Below are 27011 nucleotides of genomic sequence, written 5' to 3' on the forward strand. Positions count from 1 at the left end.
AATTTTAATAAATAATAAAATGTTATTTTATGCTTATTAACTGATAGCTAATATTTACTGTCAGATAGTTTTAGCTTCTTTATATACATTTTTAAATTTTAATTGTAATGATATGTGATTGCATTGTGTTTTCCTAACCAGAATTCAAGCTCTCTTCTAAAATTTTTATTGCATTATAATTAAATGTGGAAAAATAGATTAAGTACTCAGTTCCATGAATTTTCACAAAATGAATTGAACAGAGCCATAGAAGACCCTTTGTGTCTCTTGTAGTCACTGTCTTGATTAGTTTTACCTATTTTTAAAACTATTGCTTTGTTGAGATATATTTGCATACCATAAAGTTCACTCTTAAAGTGTATAAGTCAGTAGTTTTTAGTATATTCACAGAGTTGTGCATCTAGCACCACTTCTTCCAGAACACTTTTATCTCCCCCAAAAGAAACCTCATTACCATTAGCACTCATTCCCACACTCTTCAGTCTTCGGCAACCACTAATTTCCTTACTATCTCTGTGGATGTGCCTATAGTGGACATTTTACAGAAATTGAGTTACACAATGCGGTCTCTTGTATTTGGCTTTTTCACTTAGCATAACATTTTTTTTACTTAGCATAATATTTTTAAAGCTCATTTATGTTGTAGCATGTATCAGAACTTCCCTTTTTGAGTGGCAAAAAATATTTTATCAGTATACTACATTTATCATTATATTGGATTTTTTCCTTTTTTTTTTGTCTGTTATAAATAATGCTGCTATGAACATTTATATACAAATATTTATGTGGATGTATGTTGCCCTACATTTTCATTCTTACACCAGTACAACAATGTCTTGGTTACTTTAATTTTAGTGTCAGTTTTAAAGTCAGGAACCATGAGTCCTTCAACTTTGCAGTTTGTTTTAAGAATGTTCTGGCTGTTCTGGTCCCTTGTGTTTTTGTATTAATCTTAAGATCAGCTTGTCAAAATCTGCAAAAATATGTCAGCTGGGATTTTGACAGGAATTACTTTGAATCTTTAGATCAATTTAGGGAGTAACACCATTTTAATAATTAATATTAAGTCTTCTAATCCATGAACATGGGATATCTTTCCATTTATTTTTGTCCTTAATTTTTTTCTTGATGTTTTGTGCTTTTCAATGCACGAGCCATATGCTTCTTTTATTTAATTTATTCAGAAATATCTATTCTTTTTATCCTCATATAAATGAAATTTTTTCATTTTGGTTCACTTATTGCAGCTTTGCCTATTTTTGAACTATATATAAGTGAAATAATTTTGTTGTGTGTTCATTTTCTTTTGAATGTCCCATCTTTTGTTCAATATTATATATGTAAAATGTATTCATGTCACTCCATGTAGCTTAAATTGTTCATTCTTATTGCTATATAGTTTACCATTGTATTAGTATATAATGATATTTATATATTTATATATTACATCTTGATGTACATTTGTTTCTAGTTTTGGCTATCTTGAATAATGTTATTACTAACATTTTTGTACATGAATTTAGGTGAACATTTATAAATTTGTTCTGGGTATATTCCTAAGCATGAGTTCAGCTTTTGAAAGTACTTCAAAAAGCTTTACAAAATGGTAACAATTTACAGTTCCATTGGCAGTGCTTCAGTTGCTTTTTATACTAAAAAAAACTTTGTATGATCTATATTTAGTCATTTTCAATGTGTAATGATAATCCCATTGTTTAAATTTGCATCTTTCTCATGATTAGTGATGTTGAGCATATTTGTTTGCTTTTAATTAGCAATTTTGGATATTCTCTTTTATATAGTATTTATATAAGTCCATTGCTTTATTTTTTATTGAGCCATTTGTCTCATATTTATTTGTAGGAGTTCTTTATTTATTGTAGGTATGAATAATTAAAATAGTATGAAACTGGCCTAAGTATAGGAAATTGAGTAGTGGTTCATAATGGACTCCAGAAAGCAGACTACATATATACTGTGATTTACTTTATGAACAAGATTAATAACAGTGGCGAAATGATGGCCCCTTCAATAATTAGTATTGACTTAATTGATTACCTATACAGTGTGATTTCCTACCTCACATCACATACAAATACTAATCCCAGAGTTTTGAACATCTACATGTGAAATGTAAAATAATATAGGAAAATATATTCATAACCTTAAAGAAGTCAAAGATTTCTTAAAGAGATCGCAAAAGACAATAACTATTAACCATAAATTTAAGTAATAGTAAATTGGACCTCATTCAAAATAATTTTCTTCATGAAAAAACACTACTAAAGAAGTGAAAAGACAAGACATAGAGCGGGAGAGGATATTTGTAGTTTATATATCCAAAATAGGACTGTTATTCAGAATTCAAATTATTTTAGATATATTTGGTAATTTTATAGACTTTCACTATAAAAGCATGTAACTATGTGTTAGAAAGGATCTTTCCCCTAACTTGGCTGATTAAAAATATCAAGAGAAAAAGTAGTATATGTATCTCAATAGGTTTTAAATCAATTCTTATACATTGGAAAATATTAATCTAAATCCTGCAATTTTCTAAAATCCCTTCTTAGTTATAATTTAAAATGGAAGGAACACATTCATATTTAAAGTTTTAAATTTATTTTTTGTTATTTAATTAGCTAAAAGGTAAATCTATTTTATTACCTAAATACCCCTAAATTCTTTTTCTTTTCTTTTTTTTTTAAGATTTTATTTGAAAGAGAGCACAAGTGGGAGGAACAAAGGGAGAGGGAGAAGCAAACTCCCCACTGAGCAGGGATCTAGATGTGGGTATCCATCCCAGGACTCTGGGATCATGACCTGAGCTTAAGACAGACTTAAGGCACCCTTAAATACCCCTAAATTCTATATAAAATCTAATATTCCAAAAGATTCATGGATACATTTTTAGTTTAAAATTTAATTCTATACTACATTATGTTCTCAAAACTTATTAGGGCCTTGTAAGATCGAGTTAGTTTTACATATGAAAATATAGTTAAAAGTGTAGTTAAAAAAAAATAAAAACTGTTAGAAATGCTTAGAATCTGATACATCACTTAATTTTAAGAACTGAAGTTATTTATTTTTAAACATATCTATATATAAAATATATTCTCCTTTTTAAAACATCTGTATATATATACTTATAAACATCACATATACAATTGTTTTTTAAAGATCTTATTTGAAAATTTTGATTCCAAAATGTTGGAACTTTTAAATTATACCTAGGCTGTATCTTTCCATGTCAGTAATTACTAATTTTTTTAGAAGTAATTATTTATCCTATACATATTTTTATGATTTCAAACTTACTTTATTGACTTTGTCTTTTGAATTTAAATTGGTTTTTATATATTTGAGATTATTTTAGAGAACTGATTTTTAAACCTCAGAGCTCTTGAAGTTGTACTAATTTTATATAAATTAATTTATTCTATTTACCCCATTTTGAAAAAATTGATAAAAGACTTCTGTGATAGCTGTATCATAAGACATTTTTATTTTGTTACTGTTGAATTCACTGTCAATTTTAATGAATCCTACCCAATTAAAGTGGTGTGCATATTTTTCATGAGTCCATAATCAATATAATCAATTATATTTTTACATAATTGCATAGATATAATTTTATCTCAGGATGTTGGAGGATTAATGTGTTTTTCTAATATGTTGCAGAAATGCGAGAAGCTGGAGAATAATTTTGATGACATCAAGCACACGACTCTTGGTGAGCGAGGAGCTCTCCGAGAAGCAATGAGGTAAGTCTGGGTCACCATAGCAACAGTCACAGATGTGGTAAAGAAAAAGTCATTCTTCATTATTGGGGGAACAAATGAGTTCATTGCCACCATTCAGCTCTGTTCTCTAAGGTATTAATTTGTCAGTGGAGAGACTTCCCTTGAGGCTGTACTTTGGTTTTGAAGCTGCATAAATGTTAAGCCTCAGTGCACAGTAAAAAATGTAAATGTTTAATTTGTTACTTAAAATGCTTAAGGGGTGTCTTGTTTTATATTTATACTAAACTGTGTGATTGAATGGAAATATTGTTCATCTAAATTCTGCCTGAATATAAAAAAATAAACAGTACAATGGTGGTTAAACTGAGTAGTATTTTCTCCTAATTAATATTTAATTTAAAAAGAGGTACTTAAAATTTCATATTCTATTAGATTTTTATAGGATTATATCATAGTGTTTTTAAACTGATTTACATTTTCACACTTTTATAAAACATATGGATTAACTTTTTTCAAATATAACGAGCCTGATGGTTTTTTTTTCTTTTTTCACTTTTTTACCGTTACTATTTCTAAATATTTCTCTGAAATCTCCCCAGACTTGAAACCTTTTTAATAACTTTTAGGAAGCAGTCTTTAAATCTTTCTTTTACTAGACATTAAAAATGTGAGGAATAAAACTCATCATCCTTAGATCTAGAAAACAACAAATGCGATTAATCTTTAAAGTTCTGAGCTGAACATTCCAGTGGGATAATTTCTAATATATTTGTACAGAAATAGTGTCTTTACCTCTATTTAGCCTATGAAACTACAATTGATTCTTAAAATATAGCTCCTCCTATCAGGTTCTTTTTTCTTTTTAGGACCTTAAGGCTGAAAATAATATAAAATAAGAGAAAGTATAAACCTATGAGGCTTTCTACAAGGATAGGTTGTGTACAATTTTGTTATTGCTAGCACACAGTTACCATATACTTTAGTTTAGAAGCTGCTCTCATTTAGTAAGCTTCCTTTTACCATGCAAGCAGCAGGGGAAAGTAATTAAATTTAATAGAAGCTGCCCTCATTTTGAAGCCACTTCTATTTAAAACCACAGGGGGAGGTAATTAAATTTAATGGAAACAGTAGCTTCTACACAAAGATACATGGTACTTCTGTATAGATGATTATGATGTCACAAAAAGAGGAATAATATATTACTAGTACTGAGAAATTACCAGCTGGAGCGAGTGAGCCTATTTTATTGTTAATGTCTTCACTAATAAAAAAAGAGGGAAAAATAGAACAGTATACAATAGAGAATTTGTACCTATAAAATGCAATCAGACATTCACAGGAAGTTAGTTTTTGAAAAGTAGTAATAAATTTAAAATAAGGTATAAAATATATTGTAGAAAAACCCAATACAGAAATTATGAATGAATGAAGTATTTTTCAGTGTAGTCTTTATCCCGTATCTAAAACTACCACAGTTATAGGTTGAAGGCATCATATTTGTACATGCTTATTATAATTATTTTGAATATATTAAGTGTGCACACCAATATTTATCTAGAAAAGTAAAATTATTCTCTGTATTTTTACATCTATTCGGTTTGAAGAAAACACATAGACACACAGGAAGACAAAGAGAATGCCAGCTCTGAAGCTTTGAATAAAAGAACTGAAGGCCTAAAACAGAAAGAATTACAAAGGGCAATGTGAATGAGAATGGATGTGATTGCGGGAAATATAATGAACAAGGAAAAGACAGTAACTAGTATAGAAAATTTGTTATTAAGGAAAACCAAACAGAATTATGGGAGAATTGTGTGTGTATGAAGAAGATAATTCTGCCAAATTTCGTAATACGACTTTTGAAAATACCAGATATTCTGCTTTTAAGAAAGTAGAAACAAACTAATAAGCAAAACAAGTATTACCTGGTTGGAGTAACCTCTCAGTCACTTATACTGTCAGATAAAGCAGTATTCTAAATAATTTAAATCAGCTTTTAATTTTAGGGCTGTATAATGTACTTTGTGTATATCAGCTACATATTTTACACATACACACATATTCATAATGTTTAGATTCTCTAAACACAAATAATTTAGCAACCAGAATATTCAACAATTTAGTATACTGGGGGCTGCCACTTATGTTTTTGCTTGTTTTTTGCCTTTAGGAAATGTAGCAGGAGCTTATTTTTTAAAAATATGCGAGATTAGAGAAGCATGGGAAAAAAGTCGTGATGCTCTGTGACTAAGAATAAGAGGAGAATGCAGAAAGGGGCAAAAATTAATTGTTTTCTCCTCTATGATCAATTTTTGCCTTATATAAAGGGTGTCTATATCAAAGAAAACTATGGAGAGAGTAAGAAATTTGATTTAGGCCTTGAAAGATAGCCAGTTTTGCAAGTAGAGGGAATAGAGTTGAGCAAAGTCATGAAGGTCTTTAAGTGAAAAGCGTATGCCAAATACCTGGTATTTTCAACAGTAAATAGTTGATATAAAGCACATCTTTTAAGCTCTTTTGAATATATGTTTCTGCACAAAACTCACATAAGCAGAATTTTTGAGTCAGTAATGTCTCTCCTTATATGTCAAACATCCTTCTGTGTAAATGAAGCAATACAAAGTTGGCAAAGATGATGGGAACAATTCAGAATCTCACAGTGTGAGAAGGGGCAGTGGGAAAAAATTTACTGAAAACCGCAGTTAGCATCAGGGCTGGCCTTAGGAAGCTAGCTGGAAATGTGTTTGTTACCCTACTCTGGAGACCAGTTACCTGCAGTCTAGCTTGTCATGATAAAGAAGGTAAGTTATTTCAGGAAGTCATGTTTTTAAGGAAGCAGGTGACAAGATGAAATATAAAAATTAGAATTTTGTAGAATTCTAATGGGAAAAGAATATACAATGTCGGAATAGAAACAGTCTTTCATTTACTTAATAAATATTTATTTGGTTTCTGTAATATACCAGGTGATGGGAATATGGAAAGAAATAATTCCTGCCCTCAAGGAGGTAATAGTCTAGTGGAGCAGACAGGTACAGAAATCAAATGCTTGATGTGAAAACTCAAAACCCCAGTCTTGAGTCCTTTCTTTGGTTTCCAGAATTCCATGGAGCTTTTGTCTTGGTCCATGGACATGGCCTAGCTCAGCTATGGGAACATTATCTTCTCTCAGAAGCTTAGTCTCTGCAGCAGCCCTCAGGTGGCTTCAGACATCTTCAGTGGTGTTCTTGCCATTTGAGATCCCACCTGTGCTCCCCTCTTATCCTAGATATGAGGACCCATAGCCAACTGTCTTAAAACACAAGAGGCTGGGACACCTGGGCAGCTCAGCAGTTGAGCCTCTGCCTTCGGCTCAGGGCGTGGTCCTGGAGTCCCAGGACGAGTCCCACATCAGGCTTCCCCTTGAGGAGCCTGCTTCTCCCTCTGCCTATGTCTCTGCCTCTCTGTGTCTCTCATGAATAAATAAATAAAATCTTAAAAAAAAAAGAAACTTTAAAACACAAGGGGCTATGACCTACTCTGGAATGTACTGTCTAAAAAAAAGCAGGTATTTGATCAGGTTTTGGCTAATCCTAAAATGGGAAAAAATTCATTAAAAAGTTTGTTTTCACAGCAAAATAGAGGGTGCAGTGAAGGTGATGAGAAAGCTAGAGAGATTAGTGAGCTCACTAAGATCAAGGTAGAAGGGTGTAGAGGTCAACAGAGAGGGGGGAGTATGTTTGAGAAATATTGAAATATTTAGAACATAGATCTGATTTGACTTTGTGGCTTAGCCCCAGTAAATCATAACCCTGACTTACCTACTCTTTTTAAAACCTTTTAAAGTATTCTTACTGTGATTGAATAAATTCTAATTTATTCTGTGCCCAACTATATAGTAAATTCCATGAGAGTAGGAGGATTGCTATTTTGCCTTTGTTTGTATTCTTAGCATCACCATAGTATTGGCATATGTTAGGTGCTCAATAATTAGTGGTTGAATTCTTGATAAAGATAAAGATAAGAAGGAGATTTAGTAAGGACAAGTGAAATGTTTTACTTCGAATATTTGGATATACACTAATTAATATGGGGAGAGAAAAAAAAGAGGACTAAGGGAGAATATTTTGGTTTTCAGATGAATTTGAGATAGCTATGGGGAACTTGTGTAAATTTGCAATAAGCAGAGGAAAAATATAATTCTACAATTCAGGAAAAATACTGGGGGTTGATATGCACATTTGGCAGTTGTTGAGTATTTTGATTCTTGTAGCCATAGGAGAGGGTGTGATTCCCAAGAATAGGACATCAAATCAGAAAGGAGAGTCTAACCAGATGACTAAGAAAATATTGGGCTTGAAAATGTGTGTCACAAAGGAAACATATTTTGAGATTTAAAAATTATAAATAACTTTCTCCAACAGAGTAAGTTGAAACTGTAAAATGGTGTGCTTGAGAAGAAAAGGGTAGGCGGCAATCCTGGCCAGTGTTCTGTGGCTCCTGAAGATATCTTGAGCAGTGGTGCCCAGAAGAACTTTCTGTGAACTGGAGTAAAACTGCCTCTAGTAGAAGTGTTCTAAGTCTGTGCTTTTTAGCATGATTGCCATTGGACACACATAGCTACAAAGAACCTGAATTATGGCTATTGTAACTGAGGAGCTGAATATTTAATTTTATTTAACTTTTAATCTAAATGTAAATAGTTGTATGCAGTTAGGGGCTGTGGTTTGGATGTATCACCCTATGGGGTTATGTTTGAGTTGCTAACATAACATTCATCCATCTCTCACTAATGGAATTCTCATCAGTGGAGTGGCTAGGTTAAGGCTAAACCATGTTCACACACATTATACATATATATCATATACTAACTCTCAAAAAATGTAGAATAAAAGGTAGATTCATAATATAATAATGGTTGTAAAACCAAAATTAACAACAATGACTTGATATGGAGGGGGTAAGTGACTATTATTCTCTAAGATAATTAACAACAATAACACTTTAGGAATTAATAAAAGAATTTAGTAATGTCAGATTTAAGATAAAGATGGAAATTGATGAGGTTTTCTGTGTATTATCCATAACTAGTTAGTGGTTGCAACTGACAGTAGATCCTATGAATTTATTATATTATAAGGTACCCCAAATCATGCAGGACATGTTGAATCATTCAATAGGTAGTATAAGAAGCAGTTGTTCTGTTATTTGGAAAAAAGAAATCACTTCATATTTTTACTGCACAGGTGCTAAAGGATGTTTCATGTATATTAAAGAACTAAATGAAATATAAACGAAACAGCCAAAGTCCACTAAATATGGAAGTGACTACTTTTTTTTTTTTTTTTTTTGAGGTTTGGATGGGGAAAGAGATGATGAGCTAAAAAGTAGTTGAAAAAAATCACTAAGCTTTGCTCTCATTAAAAAAGTTTCTGTACGTAGTAAGAAATCATGAAATTCAAAGACCGCATCAGCGTACTCTATTGCTGTATGTTTAAAAGATTCAAAAAGATTAGGAGCTCAATGGCTAATTGGCAAAGTATGATTAAGAAACCTTTGAAAATATTCAACTGTAAAAGCCAGCAAAATATAAGTTATGTAAAAAATGTACTAATTTCCTGATTACTGACATCACTGCAGTTCAGTGGGGAGGAGATTTTTGAGTGCTAGCATTGGAAATGGCAAGACAGTCATTTCTCTTTCTCAGAGCTCAAGAACAGAGGAAATGATTGCTGTACTTAAGGAAAGGATTGCACCAGTAAGTATGAAGAGCCTTAAAACAAACATACCCGTTTCATATTAATTTAACTTCCTGAAATAGATTATGCAGAAGACTGAAAAATTAAGGATAATCTGAATCTATTCCTCAAACTATTAGAATATTACAGCAAATAAATTGAAGAGAACCTCGTCATCTACTATTAAGGAAACAAATAAGAAAATGAATATTATATATATAAAACATATGATTCATATTTATATATACATATATGATTTTATATTTACATACAAGTATATAAACTTAAATATATTTATAAAATATTTATGTAATAACGTATAGTATTTTACACACACATACATAAATGGTAAATTGTGGCATATTCTTTCTGGATATTAAAAGAGTCTTCATGGTGTTTTTAGTAACGCATGAATCCTCATGTTAAAATATTCACTGAAAAACGCCAGGAAACAAAATTGCGTGTAGAACATTATCTCCACTGACTAGAAAGAATGCAGAGAAAGAAGATGAGATTAAAATAGAGTAAAATAGCTATTATATCTAGGTGATGGGCGAACAGATACTTTATTCAGGCTTATAATTTTCTGTTCTGAATTTTCTATAATGGAAGCATATTATGAATGATTTGAAAAATAATGAACTAAGAAATGGAGAAATGGAAAAAATAAAATATGAATACTAGGGTAAGTGGTAAAAATCAGATTTTAGACTCCAACCGTGATTTTAGGTTATTAATCTTTTTTTAGTCTTACTTTTTTTTGTAAAATAGGATTAAAACCTTAATAGGATTAATATGAAGAACAACAATAATGGAGGATGCTTTGTAATTTATGAAACATCAATAAAATGATGATACAAAGTATTACAATGTTTGTATACATCATTTGCATTTAATGGTGTTAGAGTGATTATTTCAAAAATAACTTACATATGTCATATATAATGGAATTGACTGGAAAACTTCAGTGTAGCCTTAGAATTTAGAATACCAGAGGGAATATTTCTTGTCTAACTTATACAGAGTTTATTGTAATTCCATGGCTATGTGGAAATAATTGTACAGGATTTCTGAAAATGATGACATAAGAAAAAAAATTAAAGACAGGAAAAAATGCATCTCTGGGTTAAATCTCTGTCTATTGTATGATAGTAGTGAATTTAGAGCTAAAATTCACAACTTGTTTTTTGTCATATTTTCTCCTTATCACTGCCAATTCAGCCTTCTTATCATGCCAAAGGGATTTGATTTCTGTATTATCATATTGTGCACCTTTCTTAGACCCTGTAATAAATTCTAAACATCAAGGGGAAAAGTGGAACCTTTTTAACATTGTGTCTCTCTGTCCCCCTTTCAGTTCCAGAGGCAATAGCTAGACATGTTTAGTACAAATATGAAATTGAAAAATAAGTCAATTGAATAACTTGAGAAAAAGGAGACCCAAATTCTGAAAAAGAAAGGGCCCATATAGTTCATTAAAAAGAAAAAAAATGTGGTATAAAGGTTTTAGATAATACAGAAAAATATAGATTGGTCAGATTTATGGTTATACCTCAATGATGAGAATGTAAATTATATTGTTGGAATTTGAACATTGATAATCAGGTATTAGTTTTTTAAATGCAGAGTCACACCTATTCAGTGACACCTGTTATATTTAGATTATTATTATGGGATGAACTTCCAGGACATATATGAAATTTATTCTTCCTTTCTGCTAGGCTTCGTCACGTGTTAGAACTTCTGTCACTAGATGGTGATATTGAGTTGCACAGTTTATATTTCTGGCTTTTTTTCTGGTGTGTGTAATAGTAATTGTAGGTGTGCCATAAACACAGCCATTTATGTAGAGTTAAACTAAGTGTAACTGTATAAGCTTGGAGGATAGTTTTAAGAGATACAATCACATTCTAAATATTTCAGTCAAAAATTTAACATTGCTTTACTGTTTCTTTACTTTAGACTCATTAGACTTTGGAGGGTGGAAGAAATATAAATAGCAATCTAAACGTCATTAAAGACTCCAGTCTTAAGGAGAGATTCAGAGATATTGAAAAGAGGTATTTTTCAGCTTTTCTCTTCTAGATGTGTTAGTCTAAAAAGTGTATCTTTAATTTCACTTCTTTGTTAATTTCCAGTGGTAATGGGACTGTTTACCAACTGATCTAAGGGTTGTGTTACTCGTGGTACCTAGCTGCTAATTGTTTTATTAATGTTTTAGTTATAGTAAGATTATATCTCTTACTAAGCATAATGGTTAAACTACGCTGATATTTCTTTAAATGGTACTTCTACATGAACTGGTGTAAAAACTGTTTCTATAAGTAGTTTTGTCTATCTGAATAAGACCTAAAGTTAAGAATATTAGTCTTAAAAGAAAGAATATTAGTCTTATCCTACTAAATCTTAATTTTGTAAGTTTATTGTGTGTATGCATATATTATATATGTATAAATGTGTATGTTTGTATATGTAAATGTGTTACTATTTCCCTCTCTCTCTTTGTCTAAATCTTCCCTTCCAAGTCAAGGAAATCTTGTAGTGTGACAGTATTTTGCATTTGGAGATCCCTATGCTCTTTAGACATATTTATTAGGATTACAAAAATTTATGTACAAGGGGATTCAATGAAATTCTTTTATAATAGTAAAAAAAGGAAAAGAGGGGGAGAAAACAGCCTAAATATTTATGAATAGTTAGTTGAATAATTTAAAAATGAATATAAGATATGAAAAATTTTGAAATATCATTGAAATAAAATATGAGATAAAATGAGAAAGTATTTTTTTAAGATTTTATTTATTTATTCATGAGAGACACACAGAGAGAAAGAGGCAGAGACACAGGCAGAGGGAGAAGCAGGCTCCATGCCGGGAGCCTGACGTGGGCCTCGATCCCAGGTCTCCAGGATCATGCACTGAGCCGAAGGCAGGCACTAAACTGCTGAGCCACCCGGGCTGCCCAAAATGAGAAAATATTAACAAAATTCTTATAGTAAAATCATCAGATGGTTAAATAGTATGGAAAGTAAATACATTTTTTTTCAAAATTCTAGATGTTATATAATGCTATCAATGATTACAGATGATTTCACATTTGATACATTTTTTTTTGCTTTCAAAGCTTTCAGAAATATACATTATCTTTGTGATCATAAATACCCGTGTGTGTGTGTATCTATGTTTGTTTTTTAACTATATGAAAAGTTTGTCCAGTGAGATTGGATTCAGAAACAATATGTTAGTTTTCCATTTTAAGCAGATTTCTTGATCCTTCATAATTATATTTCTGCGAGTCTTCTCTCACTAAAGGTATCAGCAAGTATCTCTCTAGAAAGGTCCTCCAACCAAGTCAGCAAATTATGAGTATCCTCTTCTTTTATGCAGAGGAGAATATCTTGTCTTTATCATTTCTGTTTTAAGGAGGTACATATTCCACCATTGCCCACAGTAGGTTTCTGCATTTTGTCACCTAACATATGCGTGTATGAATATTTTTATATATTCCATTTCTTAATTAACATCTTAGAAACCAAGCTTAATGTTTTAGATTTTGTGAAATCTAGACACAAAAGTATGCTATCACTTTCTCTAGATCATGATGATATGACTACTCTAATAAATGGCACTGGTATACAACTTAGAAAATGTAGGTTAGGCATTAGGGAAATGATTAATTACCTAAAAATATACAATTAATTGCATTTGATTATATATTCTATATAATTAAGTTTATGTGATTTGTGTAATATGAATATATGTATATATTCATACACACATATATGTGCCAAAAGGTACACACAAATATATGTTTGATGTCATTTGTTTACAGGATAAGTTATGAATGTTACTTTCATTCATTCCAGGAGTGAATTGAAAGCAAGATTTATCATTTAGTTTTGGATGGACCAGAGATACTTTAATTTTTTCACTATTTATCAGAAATAGGAGAAAAGTCCTGGAATAATTCTCACTAATGTTTATTAATAAAGTCAAATATATGCTTAGCATTAATACTTTGAATTGTTTATTCATTTGGTAGTGATTAGTATATATGAATTTGGAACTATGTTGATTTACAAATCTTCTCTACTTTAAATTTTAATTAGAACTTGATTATGAGAAATATTGATTATATACATATCAGTGATAAATTTTTGAAACAACAGCACAAATGAAATCAGGCATTGGTTAATTTAATTATATATTTGTAAACTGCATTATCATATTAATCTAAGCATTTGTTCATTCAACCTGGTGCCTACTATATACTAGACACTATTTAAAAGGAGTATTTGTAGATGAAAATCAAATTAAAATTTTAACTAGCATTTATGACAACTTGGTAACTTTAGAATGAAATAAAATCATTGGTAAATTGGATGTTTATATTTAAAACACAAATTAGCATCAATATACATAAATAGAATTTAGCCATGCTAAAAAAAATTACATTTTCCCCTTAGTAGCTGAAGATTGTGTATTAAAACTAGAAAGGAAGGAATACAGCTTTTGTTTTGCTACCAAAGAAAAGTGCAGAGCTAAGTCTTACTCTAGAATGCTTATCATTTTAGATACAGACTTTGAATGAGCAGCTAATAGCTAAAATTATTTAGGAGATAAAAATTGGTACTGTGAGGATTAGCTTTAATTTTAAGTATCCATAATTGAAGTGCCACATTATGATTTTAATGTTATGATAATCTTGTTAACAAGCTGTTGTGTATATACTATCATATTTTAATGTAGTTGCAAAGCTTAAGTAAACCATAAAGTAAATTGCTTTTTGAATCAGGCTTTTACAAGTGGAAAATTAGTGGTTTACATGTTTTGAATACATATTTTGTAATTATGTGTGGCATTTTCTACAACTTAAGAAGAATAATAGAATAGGTTTATAGAAAATATATTATTGTTCATAATACATTGGCATATTTTGTTATTGTGCATTCTAATTAGCTTGGGTTTATTCCACATGTACTATAAAATAATAACTGATTCTACTTCTTTTTCTGTAATAGTCTTCTCTTCTGGAAGATATACGTTGTAGTTTAGTGATGCTATTTCTCATTTCTCATATACCAGCACATTACTTTTAACCAAAAATTAATATCTGTCTTATCTAGTATTTGTACAGGTTATTGTGATATATATGAATTACATCCATTGGGAGTGTTTTTGTTTATTTATCTTTGGGGTAGAAAAAAAATGTCCTATTCTGATGATTGTTGATGATAGCTAATTAGATTTACTTTTTCTGAATTTGTAACTTCGGTTGTCAAAGACAAAGCATGCCAGTTTGATAGTCTAAAACAGAAATAAGCAAACTTTGGGGTACCTGGGTGGCTTGGTTAGTTAAGCCTCTGACTCTTGGTTTCAGCTCAAGTCATGGTATCTGGTAGCCTAAGGCAGGCTCCATGCTCAGCAGGGAGTCTACTTGAGAATTCTCTCTCTCTCCCCACCTCCCTCTTCCCTCACCTCCCTTTTCCCCCACTTCTGCTCTCTTTCTCTCTCTCTCCAATAAATAAATAAAATCTTAAAAAAAGAAAGAAAGAAACCAACTTCAGAGTAAAAGTCCAGTTAGTAAATACTTTCCAACCTCTGATTCATACAGTCTCTGTTGTAATTACTCAGTTATGCTGATGTAGTACAAAACTGGCCACACAGACGATATGTGATCTAATATGTGTAGCTGCACGGATGTGGCTGTGTCCTAATAAAATGGTATGGAAACAGGAAGCCAGGTGGATTTGTCCCATGGGTCATAGTTTATTGATCTCTGGTTAAGAGCAGACTTGGCATAAATCAATTAAAATAAATTTAAAAAAATAATTTGGCAAATATATTATGAATTTTGATTGTCTCAGATTAATACTAAAAATTAGTATGAAGCTCTTCCAATTTTGTTAACAAAGATGGCTATAAAACATTTACTGACTCTCATTATTTCCCTATTTCTGGGCTAATCCTTGAAATTGAGTAAGTTGCACTTCGTAGATTACTCATTCGAATAATAATCATAATTTAGAGATAAATCACCAGTTGCAATTGTAAAATCACCAATAAGCAACCAACATGCAGTATTGGTATCAGTGCTACTGAATCAATTAGCATTCATTTATTATGTTTATGGCTTAGAGTTAAAATGTGGACTAAAGACTGAAGAGCCGTCTGCATTATGAAACACTATAATGGGGATCCCTGGGTGGCTCAGTGGTTCAGTGCCTGCCTTTGGCCCAGGGCGCGATCCTGGAGTCCTGGGATCGAGTCCCGCATCGGGCTCCCGGCATGGAGCCTGCTTCTCCCTCCTCCTGTGTCTCTGCCTCTCTCTCTCTCTCTCTCTCTCTATGTCTATCATGAATAAATAAATAAATATTAAAAAAAAAGAAACACTATAATATTACTCTTCATTTTGGCACTGGTTTGCCACAATGTAGTACCTATAAAAATATGACATTGTGATATCTTAGTTTGTTAATTATTCTGATAAATGTGTGAAGAATCATGGCATCTACTAAAGATACATACATGATATCTGATGTTGATTGGAAAATATTGTGATGTGTTCCATGATCCATTACTTTAATTCCTTTAAAAAGGTTTATGCCTATGAGATTATCTAAGGAACTTCATTTAAAAAATTTAACCAATCTATATTTAATAAATCTGTGAATTACAAGTAATTATTTTTCTTCTACTCCACGAAGAATTTTTCAGTATTAAATGAGATGCCATTTGGGATACTCTGAGCTCTTTTTAAAAAAATAATCTTGATGTTTAAAGTTCAGTCATCTAATGTTTTCCAAAGACCCTCATAAGAAAATTAGTTTAATTTAGTACATTTCCTAACTTTTAGCTGTATAGTTCTCTTCCATTTTAAGGGCCATTATTTTGGATGGCAAATAGAAGAAATGAGTCACTTAATTTTCAAATCTTCCGTAATATCAACTTTCATCAAGTTTTAGTGGAAATGGATATTTGTCATTGAACTACAGAGGTAATACTTTTAATGGGTATCTGTGCTATTTTTACAAACCAGTTATCTTGCCAGTATCTTCCTCTTTCAGGAGACTTTAGAAAAATCTTTTTTTTTTATTTTTATTATTATTTTTTTAAGATGGGAAAGAAAAATGATTTACAATAAGGTTAAATTACTTACTGGTATTAAATTTGTCATTGTCATATTTTCTCCCCATATTTCATTTTTCCTTCATCCCTTTAGAAATTGTTTATAATTTCATATTCTGTGAGAGAATATTGCTTGAGACATTTCTCACCCAGGGGTTAGAATTGTGTTGAAATTTAAACAGTTTGGATGAAAAAGCTGTTTTGGAGATTAGATTTTTTTCTTTTTAAAATAGCGGAACAAGTGTAAGATTATTTTCAATGCAAAAAAAGTTACTGGTTTTGATAGAGAATTATAATTAAGTGACTAAATATGAATAAAATACATTTATTTATTTTCTTTTTCAGTTTTTATTTATTTATAATTTTTAAAAAAGATTTTATTTATTCATGAGAGAGAGAGAAAGAGAGAGAGACAGAGACAGAGAGACAGAGACACAGGCAGAGGGAGAAGCAGGCTCCAGGCGGGGAGCCTGACGTGGGGACTCGATCCCGGGTCTTCAGGATCACGCCCTGGGTTGAAGGCAGTGCTAAACCGCTGAGTGACCAGGGCTGCCCTCAGTTTTTATATAAATTCCAGTTAGTTGGCATACAGTGTAATATTAGTTGCAGGTGTAGAATTTAGTGATTTGTCACTTACATACAATACCCAGTGCTCATCACAACAATTTTGCTCCTTAATACCCATTACCCATTTATCCTCTCCACTGAGCTACCTCCCCTTCAGCAACCTTCAGTTTATTCTGTATTGTTAAGAGTCTGTTTTATGGTTTGCCACATGGTGGGGAGAAAAAGAGAGAGATGAAAACCATAAATAATTTCAAAAGCATTGGATGCCAGTTGGAGCCAGTTACTACCATTCATTTAAATCTGAGAATCATCCCTTCTGTTGGGTCAATCCATTAAAAATGAAAGTTTATTGTTATTTGGTATTAATCTAAGACTTATATTGCAATTAATATTTATTCAGGATTGTTCTTTTCATCTAAAATCTTTGGGGAATTGATGGTTCTTTCAGTATTTCTACCAAAAATTTGCATGATTTCAAGTCTCATGACAAATATATGTGTCACATCATTTTTCTACAGATGATATATCTATATCAGAAAGGTATCTGTATCAATACTAATGAATGCTATCTGTAACCTATAAGTATGTAAGCAAACTATGATTTTCTAGATATATCTAAATTATTTCAAGCCTCTTATTATTTTTGTATTTATTATTATTTATATTTTATCAAATTGATTATATATAACAACAAGTGCAATTTAAAAGTGATGATATATAGAATCATAAATGCACATTGGAATCATTTTGGGAGAGGAAGGGACTTTAGAAAGTCCAAATACCTAGGCCGAACTTCATACTAATTAAATTAAATTCTGTGTGGGAGTTGAGGGATTACAGTTAGTATCAGTATTTTTAAAGCATCCCAGGTGATTCCAGAATGCAGCAAGATTGAGGACTACACTTCGAGTTGGACTTCATGAAGGCTGTTCTGCACACAGCAGCCAGAAACGTCTTATTACTTTATCAGATCATGTTTCTTTTCCACTCAAAACCCCTCAGTGACTTCCTACCTCACTTGGAGTGAAAGGGAAAATTCCTACAATGCCCTATATAATCCAGATCCTCTCCACTGTCTCCTTGACCTTATATTTTATGACTTAATTTCTCTCCTACTTTTAGCCACAGTGGCCTAAATTCTTAGAAATTAAACAATACATTTCAAAATAACCATGGGACAGAGAAGAAATCACAAAGATATTTAAAATATATATATTTGGAACTGAGTAATAATGAAAATAAAGCATCAAAATTTTACAGATACGATTAAAGCATAATTTAGAGGAAAATTTACAGCCACTTTGGATGGTAGTTTTACAGTTTATTATAAGACTAACTGCCCTTACCATTTTTAGCATAATTGAAAAATGATTATGGATATATAAATAATTATTTTAAATAATAAAAAGATTTTAAAAACCAAATTTAAAAAAATGTTTTACCTAATAGCATCAGGAACAAGGTGAGAGAGCTCACTGTTAACATTCCATTTCAGTACCCCATTAGAATTCTGGCTAATGCAATAAAATAATGAAAGGAAATAATAGGTATACTGATTGGGAAGGGAGAAATAAAACTGTATTTGTTTACAGATGACATGATTGTTTTGTAGAAAGTCTGACAGAATGATGAAAAAACCCCTATTGGGATTAACAATTATATCAAGATTGTAAGATAAAAGGTTAATATACAAAGTCAGTTGTTTTCCTAATATCAGCAATGAACAGTTGGAATTTGAAATAAAAAGAATAGCATTTACATTAGCATCCAAAAAAATGAAATATGTAGTTATAAATCTAGTAAAATCTGTACAAGATGCATATGAAGAAAACTGTGAAACTCTAATAAATGAAATAGAAGGAAAGAAAGAAAGAAGAAAGAAAGAAGAGAAGAGGAAAGAAAGAAGAAAGAAGAAAGAAAGAGAAAGAAAGAAAGAAAGAAAAGAAAGAAAAGGAAAAAAGAAAGAAAAGAAAAGGAAAGGAAAGAAAGAAAGAAAGATAGATATTCCATGTTCCTGGATAGGAAGTCTCAATATTGTTCTGATGTTAGTTCTTTCCAACTTGGTCTTCATATTCAACACAATCCAAATCAAAATCCCGGCAAGATACTTTTGGTTATCAACAAACTGATTCTGCAATTAACATGGAAAGGTAAATGACTCAGAATAGGAACAGTCATATTGAAGGAGAAGAACAAAATCAGAGGACTGATACGCCCCACTCTAAGACATTCTGTAAAGCTACAATAATCAACATGGTATTTTATGGCTAAAGAAGAGACAAATCAATGAAACAGAACAGATTGTTCAGATATAGACCCACACAAATAGAGTCAACTGATCTTTGACAGAAGAGCAAAGGCAATAGGATAGAAAAGGGATAATCTTTCAAGAAGTAGGGCTGGAACAATGACATCCACATGAAAAAAAATCTAAACAGATCTTACACCTTTCACAAAAATTAATTCAAAGTTGATCATAGACTTAAATGTAAAATACAAAACTAGAAAATTCTTAGAAGACAATATTAGAGAAAACCCGCGTGATCTTGAGTTAGCAATGACTTTCAGATACAATAGTGAGGCACGATTCATGAATGAAAGATTGATAACCTGGACCTTATTAAAATTAAGAAATTTCTGCTCTACAAAAGACACTGTCAAGAGAACGAGAAGACAAGCCACAAATTAGGGAAAAAAAGAATTTTCAAAAGACATATTTGATAAAGGGCTGTTACTCAAAATATACAATAAACTCAATGATGAGAAAATGACCTGGTTAAAAAATGGGCAAAAGATCTGAATATACAACTCATCAAAGAAGATACACAGATGGAAAATAAGCATGTGGAAAGATGCTCAGTATCATATACGATTAGGAAATGGCCAATTAATACAATGAGATACCATAATAGCTGTTAGAGTACACGTTTCAAAAAGTGAAAACACTGACACCACCAAATGCTGACAAAGAGGTGTAACAAAAGGATCTCTGATTCATTGCTGATGAGACTGCAAAATAGTACAACCTGTTAGGAGATAGTTTGGCAGTTTCTTACAAAACCAAACATATTCTTACCATATGATTTAGCAATTGCACTTGATATGTGCCCAAATGAATTGAAAACTTCCTCATGAAGACCTGCACATGGATGCTTATTGTAGCTTTATTCATAATTGCAAAAATTGGAAGCAACCAAGTTCCCCTGTGGTTGAATGGATAAAGAAACTGATACATCCAGATCATGGCAGGTAATGGCATATTATTCAGCACTAAAACGAAGTGAGTTATACCATGCAAAAATACAGAGGTAACTTAAATGTGCATAATTAAAGAAGCCGGTCTGAAAAGGCTATGTACTATATGATTCCAACTCTGTGACATTCTTGAAAAAGCACAACTTGTAGAGACAGTAAAAAGATCAGGAATTGCCAGGCATTTGTGGAGCACAGAGGATTTTAGGGCAGAGAAATTGTTCTGTATGGCATTGTAATGGTGGATATATGTCTATACATTTGTTGGAACTCAAAATGTACAACATATTACCCTTATGTAAATGTCTTCTTGAGTTTCCAGTTGTAACACCTCTTTTTGCATGCCAATAATCATTAAAAGTTTTGCTGATTTCTCCTCAGTTCATTTTGGGAATGTTCTCCCCTCTGAGGAACTTTATGTAGTCTTTGCTTTTTCAGATCCTGATGCCTCAAAACAGTGTTTGTGGTTAATATAGTTTTTTCTAGTTTTTGGCAATGGGAGCATAGATTGACCACCTGTGACTTCCTACATTATGCCTAGAAGTTGAGGCCTCCATTTGCCTACCTTAACACATTGTTTTGGTAATAAGTTATATCTTGAGTAAATAAAACAAATTACATGTCATAAACTTTAAAGAAAAATTTGTTTTTTTTATAATTTATTTATTTGTTTTGTTTATTTGAAGCAGACTATTTAATCCACTGCCCCCCCCACCATTTTTTTCTAGAATATAGGCATATAAAGTTTTCATCCCTGGTCCTCTTCTCACTGCTTTCATGCCTTTAGTGATATAATCTACTTCTCTTGTCTTTTTTCACAATCTGTATATTAGTGTCTCCTACATCAGTATTATCTGTCACATCACTCTCTTGAACCCCAAAGCCATGGTTCTAAGGCTTATTTCAGCATTTGAGTGTTCGTCAGGAACCTCAAACTCAACTATTCAAAACCAAAATTTATTTGGTTTACTTTTCAACTGGTCTCCTATCATCCCAGGGTTCTAATTTTGGCTCTGTCATTAGGGCTGTCTGTAAATTTTAGTAATCTCTTTAACTTCTATGAATGTTATTTTTCAAAACACTTTTTAAAAAATATTTTATTTATTTATCCATGAGAGAGAGAGAGAGAGGCAGAGACACAGGCAGAAGGAGAAGCAGGCTCCATGCAAGGAGCCCGATGTGGGCCTTGATCCCGTGAGTCCGGGATCACGCCCTGAGCCAAAGGCAGACGCTTAACCACTGAACCATCCAGGCATCCCTCAAAAACACTTCAATTTATATTTCATTTAAATGAATCAAAATAGAGCAGGGTCATTGCTTATTTTAAGAAAATATTTTATCAAGTGTCAAATTAGATTGATCTTTTCTCAAAACCAAAATAGTATATGTTCAGGTTACCTAACATGTAAGTTAAATAATTCACTACTTTGATAAGAATTAATTGGTCAAGTTAAACAAGGAACAGTTAAGGATAACTTGGTCCTGTCAACTCAATTCAATGCTCAGAAGCATAGGTGTGAAAATCCTAAGAGACAAGGCTAAATTAGTTTTAATTGAGCCTTTATATGACCACTTAGCATTTACTTTTCTAAAGTGTCTGTTTTTACAACTAAAATATGCAACCTGTTGTCTTCTAATTTCTTTAATTCCCTCTTCTTTTCTCAGGAGAGAGTTCTGTATCATTAAGTATGCTATACCTGGGTGAACCCAATCAAATGACTTAGACTTTGGTGTAGGAAAATAAATATCAATGGGATCTGTAGGGATAGATAATGTCAAAGATACATTTAGGATGCATCTAATTAAAGTTTTGTGAAATAAATGCATTCATTTATTTTCCCTAATGAATTTGTATAGTATGTTAAAATCCTCACAATAGTGAGGACAGAGATTTAGGATATCATACAATAGCATGTAATTTGCAAAATTATGTTCAATTTCTTTCCACATTTTGTTAATGTAGTATTCACAAGTGTGCCTATTCTTAAAGAAAATATATGTGTTTTTATGTGAAATAAAATCTTTTGGTATCCTTATAAGCTGATCCTCAGTTAATCTTGGTAGTACTTAAAGAGCAGGTGTTATTTGTATGAAGCTCCAAATTGGATGTTATATCCCATTGTATACACTTTTCCCCCAAAGAAGTCTGCATTAAATGAGAATTAAGATTAAGAAAAATCTATTTAATATTAACAAATTTTCTTTTTCTAAATAAAATGTGATAAGAATTTTCATTATTCACTAGAAATGAAATGTTATTGCTACTTAGTGCAATTGTTCATAAAGTTACCCTGGCTTAAAAACCATTTGAATGAATTTTATTACTTCAGTGACAAAATAACTTCATTAAAAGTTATTTTCCCTTTTTTTTTTTTTTTAATTTGTTTATTCATGAAAGACATGGAGAGAGAGAAGAGGCAGATACATAGTTCAGAGGGAAAGCAGACTCCTTACAGGGAGCCTGACGTGGGCCTCGATCTCCAGATACCAGTATCATGCCCTGAGCTGCTCCAGGCAGATGCTTAACTGCTGAGCCACCCAATAGTCCCAAGTTATTTTCACCTTAAGGATGGTCTTAACATGTGGAATCCAGGGAGAGTTGGGGTGGAGTTTTGATGTTTTTTCTAAAGATCACTTTTAATTCTTGAATAAAGAAATTAGCACTTTTAAAAAAGTTTTTTTTTAATCTTGACAAAATTAATCATGGAATACATGATAATATATAAGCAGTGTTAAATATAACCCTAAATGACAGTTTCCACATAAAAATTTCAAAGCTACTTTGTATAGAACACTTTGTTTTTAAGACATGTTTTATTTAATGATCAAAAGGAAAATAAAAACCCAACAACTTGGTAATCTTTAAATAGTAAGATATGTGCTGCTATCTTTTTAAAAATTCAGAGAAGGCACATTTTTTTCCCAGAATGCTTTTCATCTCTCTGTTTTTGGGTAGTTTTAGTTTATAGATATTTGTGTATAAGTATGCGAGCCCGTATTTCCGTTGTCAAAAATATATATTCAATCATGTTATTAGAAGCAGTTATCATCATTATAAGTAGTTATAAAATACCTTTTGGATTAATGTCTTCTAAGGCTTTTTTTGGTCATGCTATTTTTAGCCTGAATATAAAATAATAATTCTGAAATTCTTATGTTGTCTATAAAGGAAGGGCATGCAACAAGATTATTATAGTAACTCAGTGATGTATTATAAAGAAGAGTATTTCCTGTAGGGTAGTCCAATTACAAAATAGTAAAACAGGAACAAAACACAATAAAGTATTTTTTCTATTTGTTTCAGTAAGTTTAGCACAGCAGGAATTGTGGCATTCCTCCTGGCTGGTGTGTCAAATCTGCAGTTTGAAATGTAACTGCAAATGGGAGTTATTTTAAAGACATCATATATAAGCTAATAACCTTAGCCATATAAATGAGATAATTATACACCATTTAATATATTTAATTGCTTTTATTGTAATAATTTCATACCTTTGGTTTGAGAAAATAATGTGTTTATTTGAAAAGATTAATAAACTTGTACATTGAAGACATGTAAGAACAAAACTTTGAATCATTTAAATGCTGCTTTTGCCTATATCAATTTTTTGCAGATGTCTATTTATTTGACTGTCTTGATGGTGCAGTTCAGTTCAGTAAAGAAAAAATGTACTGGTGGTATAAAGTAAACAACAACAACATGCATAACAAAAACCAATATAGAATCCAATAGAACTTTCAAAAAAATACCCTGAAATCATTTCAGGGCCACGTGTTGGACTATAGCATTTGTTAATATTAAATGTCATTTTTCTTAATCTTAATTCTCATTTAATGCAGACATCTTTGGTGGGGAAGTGTACACAATGGGATATAACATCCAATTTGGAGGAAAAATATATTCATTATATGGATTTGTAGAAATTCAAAGCATATATATATATTTAGCAATAAGAGGTCTAGATTTCAGAAATGTCAGCCAAGGCAAGAAGGATAAGTCGGAGAGGTCAGGGAATTCTACCAAAGAGAATAAAATTCCAAAGGTTGGAGTGTCAGAAAGTGAATCTTAAAACAATATACCCAGGATTTTTGTTAACAGAAATTTATGAGAAAACCATACATGGGACATCCAAAGGACAAATGTCCATTGAGTAGTTGAAATTTCTTCTGACTCAGTGGTTCCCTGCCCGTTTCTTTTCCAAGGCCAGAGTTCTTACTGAAGCAATGCTGGCCCTGCCCTGTGTGAGAACATGCTTAACAGTTCCCGTTAGTGTGGCTCAGTGTGTAAATGGGGAGGCTAAAATGGTTCAGACAGAAACTTTTAGTCTTGTCCTTTGACTTCTTGGTAGTTCTTATTCAGGCAGAAGAAAGATTTGTCTTAATTAAGGCTATGTTCATATATTCATAATTAAATAGTTTTAAAAGCCTGAAAGAACTCACTAAGAGCCAAGTGACAGAATTGTGCTGTTTCCAACTACAAATTTATCTGGAAAGCATTTCACTGCCAAGCTTTTGGAATGTGTAGTCTGAACAGTGTGACTCCATGCCTTTACCTCCCAGTCATACCTCAACCCACCACAATCTGGCTTCTTTGCATCTCTTTTTCTATTAGGCATAATGCTCTTCACAAAGTAAAAGCTCTGTTGACATACTGATGTACTTTGATTTGTTTTCTTTTTTTTTTTTTAAAGATTTTATTTATTTATTCGTGATAGACACACACACACACACACACACACACACAGAGGCAAAGACACAGGCAGAGGGAGAAGCATGCTCCATGCGGGAGCCTGATGTGGGACTCGATCCCGGGACTCTAGGACTGCGCCCTGGGCCAAAGGCAGGTGCTAAACCGCTGAGCCACCCAGGGATCCCCTGTTTTCTTGTCTATCATTATATCCTGCTTCTAAAAGAAAAGGGGATCTTCTTGCATGAGGATAAGACTATACTAGTCAAATAATAAAATAAATCATATTTATCACTTATTGCAGAGTAACTAATTAAGAAAAATAGTAATAAAATAAAAAGAAACCCTGTAAGACAGTGAATAGTTATGTATATGACTGAAAATTCAGTAAGAGAGAGTGGAGGCAAACCATAAAAAAATTTGCACAGAATACAAGGAAAAAAGGAAAATAAGAGAGATAAAGTGTTCTTTGCATTTGCTGTTCTCTTTGCCCCTCTATATTACCATACTTTGCTTCCTATCAGTCTTCCAGTTCTTGCAAATGTTACCTTCCTAGAGAGCGCTTTTTTGGCTACTAACTAAAAGTAACCCAACTGACACCATCAACATTTCTTAACTATCTTTCCTAATTTAATTTTTCTTCTTAGAACTCCTAACTAATTTGCTATATATGTTTCTTGTTTATAATCTTTAATGTATCTCCCTCAATAGAATAGAACTCTGTGAGGGCAGAAAGTTGTGTGTAGTTTGCTCACTATTTATCCCTAGTGTAAAGAACAGTTCCTGGGTGTGGCAAGTGCTCAGTAAGCATTTATTCAATAAGTGAATGGATGAATAGATTTAATAATTATATTTGACACACAGCCCAAAGATAAGGACAGAGATGGGCTGTGGTGCAGAAATCTGAGAGTACTGAACAAATTAGATAGTTATGGAGACATAATTGAAGGCATGAAAATGAGTGTGAAAGGAAACAAAAGAGCACAGTAAGATCTTAACTCCAATATATTTTTAAAAGATTTTATTTATTTATTCATGAGAGACACAGAGAGAGGGGGAGAAGCAGGCTCTCTCTAGGGAGCCTGATAGGGGATTTCATCCCAAGACTCCGGATGACTACCTGAGCCAAAGGCAGATGCTCAACCACTGAGCCACCCAGATGCCCCAAGAACTCCAATATTTGACAATCATTTAGGAAAAGAATGGGAAAACTCAAATAAAAACAATGGTGACTGGGGAATGACCAAATAGGCAATGGGAAAATAGATTTTTTAAAAAATTCAAGTATAAATAACAGAGTTTTATTACTTTAGGTACACAATATAATATAATGATTCAACAATTCTTCCATACATTTTTCAGTGCTCATCACCATAAGAGTACTCTTAATCCCCTTTATCTATTTCATCTACACCCTTACCTGCCATTCCATTTAAAATTAGAGTGTTTTTAAAGTGAAAGAAGAGAATGTTTTAAGATGGAGAGTAGCCATCTTTATTGAATGCTCTGAAAGATCAAATAACAAGAGATCTGAATGAATATTCTCTGGAACGAATGACATGGACATAATTAATGACATGAAACATATCCATGGAGAAGTAGAAGCTGAAGCTGGATTGGAATAGACTATGGAGGGACGCCTGGGTTGCTCAGTGGTTAAGTTAAGTGTCTGCCTTCAGCTCAGGATGTGATCCTGGAGTTCCGCATGGAGCCTGCTTCTCCCCCTGCCTATGTCTCTGCCTTTCTCTCTCTCTGTGTCTCTCATGAATAAATATATGAAATCTTTTTTAAAAAAGGAATAGACTATGGAATGTATTAATAAATTAATGGACAGGAAGGAAATGGGAACAGTCAGTACAGACAACAAACTTCTTTTGACTTTTTAGCTATGCACAGGAGGAAGGAGATGTAGGAT

At 32.0% G+C, this 27011-nt stretch overlaps 1 protein-coding gene across 4 annotated transcripts in view; it reads left to right on the forward strand.

The window, feature by feature from the left end:
- Nucleotides 1-27011, forward strand: part of DPYD (dihydropyrimidine dehydrogenase) — a 791077-nt gene that overhangs the window by 103964 nt on the left and 660102 nt on the right. For 3 of the 4 annotated variants that reach the window (XM_038541239.1, XM_038541240.1, XM_038541241.1), the window contains exon 3: nucleotides 3685-3767. In XM_038541239.1, the coding sequence (XP_038397167.1) occupies nucleotides 3685-3767 (83 nt within the window). Of the gene's footprint in view, nucleotides 1-3684; nucleotides 3768-11425; nucleotides 11524-27011 lie in introns of those variants that run through there. The other variant, XM_038541242.1, reaches the window with a different exon arrangement.

Source organism: Canis lupus, chromosome 6, assembly GCF_011100685.1.
Source record: "Canis lupus familiaris isolate Mischka breed German Shepherd chromosome 6, alternate assembly UU_Cfam_GSD_1.0, whole genome shotgun sequence".
NCBI classification, from domain to species: Eukaryota; Metazoa; Chordata; class Mammalia; order Carnivora; family Canidae; genus Canis; species Canis lupus.